The sequence below is a fragment of the Austrofundulus limnaeus genome, unplaced genomic scaffold (assembly GCF_001266775.1).
Source record: "Austrofundulus limnaeus strain Quisiro unplaced genomic scaffold, Austrofundulus_limnaeus-1.0 Scaffold2142, whole genome shotgun sequence".
NCBI classification, from domain to species: Eukaryota; Metazoa; Chordata; class Actinopteri; order Cyprinodontiformes; family Rivulidae; genus Austrofundulus; species Austrofundulus limnaeus.
The window spans coordinates 3,308-13,594 of NW_013954544.1; the positions used below are offsets into that span (position 1 = coordinate 3,308).

At 36.8% G+C, this 10,287-nt stretch overlaps 1 protein-coding gene across 1 annotated transcript; it reads left to right on the forward strand.

Annotated features, from left to right (window-relative positions):
- The first annotated feature begins 6 nt into the window (after positions 1 to 6).
- On the forward strand, positions 7 to 1,547 carry LOC106537129 (protein S100-A6). The gene is made up of 3 exons (XM_014034499.1): positions 7 to 500; positions 722 to 870; positions 969 to 1,547. The coding sequence occupies exons 1-3, from the start codon at positions 461 to 463 to the stop codon at positions 1,164 to 1,166; spliced, it is 387 nt and encodes a 128-aa protein (XP_013889953.1). The 5' UTR covers positions 7 to 460; the 3' UTR covers positions 1,167 to 1,547.
- Positions 1,548 to 10,287: the final 8,740 nt, after the last annotated feature.

A 10,287-nucleotide genomic window follows, 5' to 3' on the forward strand; every position in this document is an offset into this window, starting at 1 on the left:
CACACACACACACACACACACACACACACACACACACACACACACACACACACACACACAAACAGAGAAGTTTTCATTTACTCTGACTCATGTTTTTTTCCAGACTGGATTATTCAGTGAAGACACAACTTTTGTGTTTGAATGGTCTCCTCAGTTTGAGCCAGAATACAGCACGCGTCAGTGAAACACACACAGACACACACAAACACACAAAGCCTGCATGTAAGAAAGAAAAGTGCCTCCATTCTTCCTGCAAACACAAACACTTAACTAATGTTACTGCTCTGTGCTGCACAGATGAGAGACAGGACTTGTGTGGCTGCTGTGGGTGGAGTGGAGCACATTTCAGGGGCATGAATCACTGCGGTGTGTGTGTGTGTGTGCGTGTGTGTGTGTGCATGTGTGTGCACATGTGTGAGTCACAGCATGTCTCCTGTTTAAGAGGGCCGTCTTTCTGCTCATGACAGCAGAGTCTCAGCTGGGAACAGAAACTCAATTAGGTGAGTACTCAGAGTGAGTTCTGTGGAAAGAATGAAAATGAGTGTAAATTCAAACACAGCCTGAGGTGGACGTGGCTCAACGTGTGCAACGTTTAGTTAAAGCTGCATGTGTTTCCTGCTCTTTTACTTCTGTTATCATGCAGTAAAATCCTGCAGAATACTTTGAGTTTCTCTGGTGTTTGACAGTATTTTCTCCTGCATCTCATTATCATCCTGCACAGCTCCAAGCATGGCCCGTCTGGATCAGGTCATCACAAACATTGTGGACATTTTTATGGAGTATGCCGACGACGAGGGCAAGAAATGTCAGCTAAACAAGGAGGAGCTGAAGAAGCTGTTTGAAACTGAGATACAAAGCCCCGAGTTAAAGGTGGGCACTAATAACAACAGTAACCACACGATAATCCACTTTGTTTGAGGTTTCTTGTGTGTGTTTCGTGCTGCTAACCGTACAAACATCTCCTCCAGGATGAAATCAGTGCAAACGACATCGAGGAGGCCATGGAGATGCTGGACAAAAACCACGACGGCGAGGTGAACTTCCGTGAGTTTTGTCGGTGCGTGTGCGACCTGGCCAAGTGCTACTACCACAAGAAGACGGGCAAGGGGGGGAGGAAGGGCAAGGGCAGAGGGCAGGGGAGCGACCAGGACGACTGCAAGAGCTAAAACTGCTTTTAAAAACAAGAAAAACATGTAAAGTCAGGGGCGCCACCAAGAGGGGGGCCAGGGGGGCTAATGGCCACCCGTATATATTTGCTGGACCCCCCACAGGTCCTCCTTTGCCTTTTCTTCTGTGTGGCTTTTTCATTTCCTGTAGCTATTTAGAACTAGTGCAAGGTCAAACATAAAAATATATTGTTTTTAAATAATTAGTAGTCACAAAAATAATAAAACTAATGGTAATTCTATTACATGACAGTATTTTGCAAACAGACTGATTTACTCATTTAAAGGGAACTCTAAACATTAGCCATTATTTGATAAACAGTTACTTTAACTATAAAAACAAGACTGTAAAAATACTATAGCTTGTTTAGTTTTTATAAATTAAAAGGAAAAAAATTTCACACAAACATATTTACACCCTAAAGCAGGGGTTCTCAAACCATTTGGGTCTGGGGACCCCTTATAACAGCAATAAATAAATAAATAAATAAATAAATTCCAGGGACCCACTCATAAACCCTATGCTGTTTTAAAAGATAATTTATTGTTGTTTCAACCCGTAAATGCCATGGAAATATATATATTTATTTAGTTTATTATGTTTGTTTTATTAGTTCATTGTTCTTCATGCATTTTTAAAAATAAAAACCAAATTAACAATTTAGTGACATTTTTTTGAGGACCCCCAAGATACCTCGCACGGACCCCAGTTTGAGAACCCCTGCCCTGAAGCATTCTGGGTAAATGATGATGCTTACTGGTGCTCCGGTGCGAGCTCTATCCACTTTGAGTGATAAATTTGTTAAATATCTGACCTTCAGCTCTTTTAAATGAAACCTCAGTGTGTTGACAGAGAGAAGATGGAGATGATTCAGCCTGAAACTGAAATGATGGAGGACAACAGAGCTGCTTCATGGAAGAAGAACCTCAGCTTTAGCTTTAGCCTGTTAGCTTTTGCATTAGCTCCTCGACTAATAATTATATCTTTAGCGCCCATGCTAATAATATTAGCTCAGGAGATATCGTCATATTAGTAATAATTGTTTCCAGAGCTGATTACCTTCTGAGCTAATATATGCTAATATAAGGCCTTAGCTAATAATTGTAACTCGTGAGTTAAAGCCATATTGGTGTTATCTCCAGAGCTAATAAAGATAGCGTTAGCTCCCAAGCTATGACGTTAGTTCCAGAACTTATTTTCTAAACATCACATTTGATCATTTCAACCTGTTTTGTGCAGAACATAGAAATTAATATAAAATATTCTCACTCACACATTAGCTTTTGTGTGTGTTTGTCTCGACTAACTCATCATCATCCCCGAATTGTCAACAACTAGTGTGTCAAGGTAACTAGTGTGTGAACCTCTGCACGGATGCTGCTGTGACACCGGTATTTCCCCTCGGCGGGACAATAAAGGCTATTTCTATTCTTCTATTGAATTCTAACAAAATTGCAATGTGCAAAATGTAATAAACACAGACAATATTTTAAGTAATTGGATGTTTTCACGAGTCACAAGCAACAACTTTTAATAGAACAGAGAAATAGCAACATATCAACAATGTATCAAGGTGAAAGTTTTTGGAGATCCCTTTAAAAACTGAAACTAGGTTTTGGTTCCTGGTTTTGGTGTGCCACCCCCGTGACTGTTGGTGACGGCCCCATGGTTGAAAACTCTCTGGAGCCGGCCCTGTGTAAAGTGACTCTGCTGCTCTCTGTGAAGACGTGTGCAAACTGTCTGAAAATAAAATGCATCTAAAGACCGACTGATTTCTCATGACTGTTGTGTTTGGAGAGAAACGCCCGGCTCAAACATTCAACAGACATCTCCCGCGGTGTTTTTGTTGTGCACACATCACTGTCAGTCATTCTGTCGGGTAAAGTCAGGTTTGTTGTGTTTACTCCTGTAACCGACGGCCTCAGGCGTCTGGGTTTGGTCGTGAAGCAGCCAGGACATGAGACTGAGACTCCACCTAAAACCACACAGAGCCTGCACCAGATCCTCCCAAACAGGTGGGTGACACATGAATTTAACATGAATATTATAAACTCATATACTTTTAGAAATAAAGGTCAAACCACCACAAAATGTGTTCCCTGTTAAAAATCCTACTCAGAGAACCAGAACAAAAGTTAATCTCTGTAACATTTAAGCTAGCTGCTTTTCAAAATATTCATAGATGCATTGTGACAAATAATATCTGTTAGCTCAGTTTGGAGAAGTTTAATTCTGACCAGACTGATGAGTTCGGGTAGGGAGGGCCCGAACATCCAGCAATTAAAGTTATTATGTAAACAAACCAAGTATTACAAAGATCTGTTACCTTTTCAAATAGTTTATTTTGCTGCCTTTAATCATGAATACAACAAACAGAACCCTATACAACACATTCTGCCTCTAATTTACTACAAATAATATTTTAACATCTCTGACTTACCAAACGGTTAAACCAATTTTATTTTCACTTTCATAGTTTTATCTTCAACTGCTTGTAGTTTTAACTGTCTTGAGTGTTTATAGAAATGGTTTTACCAGCTTGTAGACAAGATTCTGATGTTTCTGTAGAAACAAACATGTCTGTGTTTTATAGGAGTGCAACAATACATGTACCCGTATCAAACAGTGTTTTAAGTTCAACACACACTTGTATGGAACAATACAAATTTTAACATTTATTTTATCAACTTGTCTTCTGAAGATGCTCTGTGTTGAAGGATCAGTGGATCTGTGTTCGACTACTCCACCTAGGCTGCATTTTTGAGCGCAGATCCACTGAGAAACTTGCTGTTTCAGCAACATTTAATTTAAAAACTGTACTTTTGAGGTTAAACAAATGTTCATAATTAATTTAAATAAATTACAAGTTAAAAGGGGCATGGACATTTCTCTTTGTATCGAAAAAATATCGAACCATGAGACTAAAGTATCGAACTGAACCGTGAATTTTCTGTATCGTTGCAGCCCTAGTGTTTAGCTAAAAGAACTTGGAATAATTAAAGTAGAAAACCAAGGGTTTGGTCTTAAGAGATGAATGAACCAATTGGCGGGCCGAACTTTGGTCACTCGCGGGCCGGATGTGGTCCGCGGGCCACCAGTTGAATAGCCCTGAGCTAATGGCCCGTCCAAACTGAATCAACACCAAAACAACATAAATCTCTTTAAGCAATGTTTTATCAATTTTTTACTTTGCCATCAGTTTGGCAACATGTGATCATTTACATCGAACTCTTGGTATCATAAATAGCAGCAGCAGCTAGCTGTAGCACTTCCAGCAGGGATATCTTAATATTTCTGCTGGTATGTGATGAGAAATTAACATGTTTACGTTAACTACTGTGACCTTTAGAGCTACTTGTCCCTCAGTGGTCTGGTCAGAATAATCAGAGGTTGTTCAAAGGCTATATCTACAACAGGTAAGATATTGTTTGTCCAACCCATAATTTTTTAGTCAAAGACTCCATGCGCTGTGGGTCATGCCTTCTAAAAGACAATAAAAAAGGAGTTAAGTCAGAAGAGGTTGAGCAGGTTTGTTACATAAACAACTGTACATCTTTGCATTAAATTGTGAAGGTGTGACTCACAGAAGACACAAACGTGCCGAAACAAGTGTGTGTTTGTGTGTGTTTACAAGGAAACAATGGTGCAAACTGTGAGCAGACAGTTCCAGCTCCAGGCCATGCTGTTGTAAAGATAGAGAAACTGAAACGAAGAGTTTTTCTTCTTCCAGTGAGGAGGCAGTTTGCTGCAGAGAGGAGGAAAACAAAGTTTTAAAAAGTCTTTAATAAAGTTTAGTTTTAATCTGATTAGTTGGTTTCCTTCTTCTTAAATCAGATCATGATACAACATCTGCAGTCACTCTGAAACTGTTCTTCCTCCTGGCTGCCAGATGGAGGCAGAGTTTTATCACAAAAAGCTGTGTGAGCAAACAAGTGAAGCTTAAAAGTACAAGTATCTTACCAAAAACTGACTTTGGTAAAAGTTAAAGTCTCCTTTAGGAATATTACTTGAGTAAAAGTGTTAAAGTATGTGATATTTGTTGTAGTTAAGTATTAAAAGTCAAAGTGTAGATTTAAAATGAGCAGTTAGATTTTCTGTAAGGACATTTATTAGGAGGTGACCTCCCCAAAAACTGCAGAAATGACTGTTGTATTAAAAGAATGAATGGATGTTAAATTTAGGATGCACTAGTCCAGCTGTTTCAGTTTATATACATATATCAAGGCTGCACAAAGCTTTTCCCCAAAATGAAAATCTATCTGAGGGCTGCGGCCAAATGTAATAATATAATTCATGAAATACAAATACTTCTTAAGTACAGTCCTTTTATTTGAATGATTCTGTCCTGCTGGAGTGTGACATGATTTGTTTGTGTACAAACTAATACACTATCAGAGTTTTATATATTTATACTTCTCATTCAACCACAGTTAAATTCACTCTATCTAGGAGGCTCAGTTTATATGGATAGTTTTTATTTTTTACAACAACAAGCTGCAATGAAAACAAGCAGAAATGAAATAAAAGAAACAAATTTATACTTCTTGTCTTTTTAAAAATGTAAGAAGTAAAAAGTAGGCTGAAAATAATTACTCAACTACTTACTCAGATATTATTATTGTCAATGAACAACATTAGTTTAGAGACAATACATGATGAACTAAGGAACTCTGAATTTGAACACAGTCTGCGTCTAAAGTCTTCGTCTCCCATCGGGAGACTGACTAACCTGTTCATCTTGTTAGTTCGATGTTAACTAATAAAACATAATTTAACAGAATATAATTGGTCTGCTAATGCTTTTCAAAGTTAGTAAAAAAGTTAATCAGCTAAACAAAAAATAGCTACGTTATTAGCTGTTAGCTGATTAGAAAAGCCAACAGGAAATCATGACAGAAACAAAAAATCACCATTTGTATCATATTTACTACGCAGGATTCTGTGACCTATATTTTATCAATGTGAACAATTTTCTTTCCTCAAAAACCTGTTGTATATCATGTGAGACCTGTATTCTGCCCTCTGGTGGATTTTCAATGTCCTGCAGGAAGTGGAACTTCTTTTTTTTTCCTTTTCAAAATGTCTGCTGACTTGAGGTCATCCACACATTTTTTCAGGAAAACATTTGCTAATTTTGGAGAAGTTATGGTAAGAATAACATTAATATTGTTCGTAATTTTTTAAATAAATACTTTCTGTGTTGAAACAATGCATAATTACTTAAAAATATTTTTAATAGTACATTTAAACCGTGTTAAAAATTTGTGTATCAAACTTGATACTGCAGGTATATAAGGTTCTACAGTCCTGAATTATCATGTGATATTTTAGTAATTTAATCAACAGTATTCTTGCCACAATACAACACACACTATTTTGGATGATTGATTAATTACTGAAATGCCATTTGAAAACACATTTTGACTATTTTCAAAGTGGTTTCTTTGAAATTATAATCTCTACGCTGTTCTGACTAAATATTTACATGTTAGATGTCAAATAAAATTGAGGAAGAAGAGAGAAAAAAATGTCATCAATATGATAACAGATGGTATTTTTAAATAAAGTGTAAGGTACATCTGTGCCTGAACAACTATATTTGTGTCTACCACCAAGTGAAGTAAATGGCTGTAAAAAGTTCTTTGTAAAAAAACACAGAAGTAAATTTCCTACAGTGTTCTAAACTTGTTAAAAGTTATGGGCAAAACTGTTTTTTGTTTCTTAATTTAACTTTTTTGTGAGCAAAATGTTACCAAAACAGCCCAGTGGATCAGATTTGATACAAAAATATATCATAAACACAGTGATGTGGCAAAAAAAAGTTTTGGATTCTGTTTAAAGACCTAATAAACATGTCAGTTCTAAAAATGAGAATTTTCTGACTGTATTTTAAAGGGTTTGGGCTTTTTCAGAACCCCTTTTTAGTCTCTTTTTGACCCTACAGATGGGAAAATAAACAGATGATGTAAGACAGGTTTATTCCTGCACTAATGATTCATCTCTGAGCAGAATAAACATTGGGAACAAAACTGAGAAACAGAAAAAACATAAAGAAGGAAGTGGGTTTTTAAGTCTCAGAAAATGTTTTTACCCAATCGTTCCTGTCACTTGTCCAGACTTTTTATATCCTGGTGTTTTTGTGATTTTTGTGGTGATGGAGCTGCGTTCAGGTGGGTGTACGAGCACCTGAGGCCACCGGCAGACATTATAGCTTCCTGTTTCTCTCCTTCCATCTGCTACAGGAAAACAACCCATTGGAGGCACATTTACATGCATTTGCTTCACTTTTTTATGGAAATGTTGACCGGTCGTAGTTAAAGAGAGAGCGAGCACACCTGAAACCCAGCCAGCAGAAACGATTTACAATTTCGTATACACAAACCAAAACGTACGAGTCAAGGCCAACTCCCTGAGTCATCAAAGAATGGAGACCGTCATGAAACATGATGAACACCCAGTAAAACAAACAAAAACAGGAGTAAAAACAAAAGCAGCACAGGAAGGGTTTATGTTTGAGATTCATGATCTTTTCATTTATTCATCAGTGCTGCACTTCATTGTTGCCACATGACTCACAACTTTGTGTGTTCATAAAAAAAAACAGCTTCAGGTTTGACAGGTTGAACCACTGCAGATTTGATAAGAGAAAAGCTTCGTGCAAACGATGGGAACTTAGTCATGAGAGCAACCTTCTAATAAACATGTACCTAAAACGTGTGTTTTATGTCAAAGTTAACGGTTGAATCTAAAAATAAAATTCTAAATAATTGTGATTAGTTAAAAAAAGCACATTTCATGAGAATTAAAAGTTGATTAACTGATCACTGATTTTTAAGTAAAGCCTCAGAACAAAATGAAAATCTTTGCCAACTCTGTTCGTCTGTTAGCAAAATACCTTAACGACCCATGGATGGATTTTAATTAATCACTGGGTAGGCCTCTGCAGCTGATTTACTTTTGGAGCCAGTTCAATTCAAGATGGCCGCCACAGCTAACTGATCTTGGAAAATTCAGAAATGGCTATAATTCAGTCAATTTTTAAAAATAATGTGCTACAGCTGGTGTGGTAGTAGCTGAGAATCAACCCTAACACGAACTCTGAGAACCAACAGATTGCACAAGTTTCTTGCTTCAAACTTGACCATTAGTTGTTGGGATGAAGTTTGTCTGTTAGCAAAATATCTCATGAACCACTGGGTGGATTTCAATGAAACTTTCAGGAAATAATCGTTGGGAAGTCTTCTACAGCTGATTCAGTTTTGGTCTTTATGTCGAGTTGGTTGCTGCTTATTTGTGTGATAAGACAACACCTACAAATAAGAAAAACATGGTTTTAATAAAGCAGAGTTTATACTTTACGACCTAATTAGTTTTTGTTTTTTGTTTAATTGAAGCTTTATGACATTGTGTAAGTTGTTGCTTCATGTGTGGTTTGTTGTGTCATGTTTGGAAAAAAAAAAAAAGAAAAGAAAAAAAAAGAAGAAGTTTTATTTGCAAACTAGTCTCCAGCACTGACTCTATTCAAACTTCACTAATAAAAAAGGAGGAAACTTGTAACTTAATTCAGATATTCCAGATTTAATGTTTTTTCCATTTTTATCTGAACAATTCATGCATTCATACATTTTTCATTCATGCTGTTAATCCATGTTTGTTTGTTTTTGTTTACTTGCCATGGAAACTAGAGGCTAAATCTGGCGCCAGAGATTAACTTCTTCTGAACACCACCCCGTTCTTTGTTACAGTGATTCTGGACAATAAGTTATTTGTTATGACTGAATTTGCCGTTTTCTCCCTCATTAAATTTTTACACTCATTACTTCCTGATATGAGTCTGCGTGGAGGCCTTTGACTGGATTAAACCTCCAAACTGTTACGATTCTTCACAGATGAATGACGGGGGGAGGCGTACCAACAGGTTCAATTCAAAGTTGCAAAACATGTTTTAACTCAAACACATCAGAGGCGAAAAGAGCTTTCGAAGAAGGGAGAAGTTTTGAGATAAAACAGCTAGTAGTGTTTTTAACAGTTAAACTTCAAACTAAGAGCATTAAAATGAAATAAAATAACATTTAACAATATTTAAAGAACAAATCCAAAAACTGACTGTGCATAAAATATGGTTGAAAAAGTAATCAGTGTGCATTGCCAATGCAATGCACACTATTGTGATTCGTTTCCCATCCAAGTCATCTCCACTTTGGCACACTTCTCCTCCTGCATACTTTGTCCTAGAGCTGCCATTGTAATTTTTATCTGTAAAGCCCCTGTGCCAAATGATTGCTATGCCTTTTGGTGCCTGTACAACTTATAGTTTTTGAAATATTAATGTTTAAATCAAATAATGAGAGTCAATGGAGCCTTGTATTGGTCCAATACTTCCCCATGCTGTATCTTACTGCACCATAGTTTAATAATATTTAAACTTGTATTTTGATGTTTTACTGTAATACTGTCTTTATGTTGTCCTATTGCTGTAATATATTTCACTTAAGTGTCAATAATTGCATTGGCAAGGTAAACCTTTTCTGTATACATACAGTCCAATCCCTGGGATTGTCCTCTGCCACATCTCCTATAGTCTCATGATGAGCACTGTGGGCTTTCATGCGGGAGATCAGGGTTCAAATCCAGCTACTGCAACTTTAAAAAAAAATCTCTTCAAACTTCATATTGTCAAACAATTACCTTAATTACAAACACCTGCTGACGTGACAGTCACAAGCTGGTTTAGAAAACACATTTGAACTTGGTCAAAGTTCATTCTGAAAGTCCAATGCTCCTGCCTACATTGTCCTACAGCTGCCTTAGTCATTTCTATCTGTAAAGGTCCTGTGCCAAATGATTGCTATGCCTTTTGGTACCTGTACAACTTGTAGTTTTTGAAATACAAATGTTTCAACTTTATTCCAAATTCATATAATGAGTCAATGGGGCCTTGTAATGGTCCGATACTGCCCCCAGCTGTACTCAACTTGGTACTGCACCATAGTTTTTTATATTTAATCTCAATAGTTCAGTGTTTACAATACTAACATGATTGTATTTTGATGTTTTACTATAATATTGTCTTAATACTGCTGTATTGTTGTAATATTATGCATTTTGTGTCAATAATTG

Excerpts from the sequence above, each read along its gene's own strand:
- LOC106537129 (XM_014034499.1), top strand. The coding sequence starts at position 461 with ATGACAGCAGAGTCTCAGCTGGGAACAGAAACTCAATTAG. Across the intron at positions 501-721 it reads GGGAACAGAAACTCAATTAG|CTCCAAGCATGGCCCGTCTG; the intron begins GTGAGTACTCAG and ends CATCCTGCACAG. Across the intron at positions 871-968 it reads TACAAAGCCCCGAGTTAAAG|GATGAAATCAGTGCAAACGA; the intron begins GTGGGCACTAAT and ends CATCTCCTCCAG.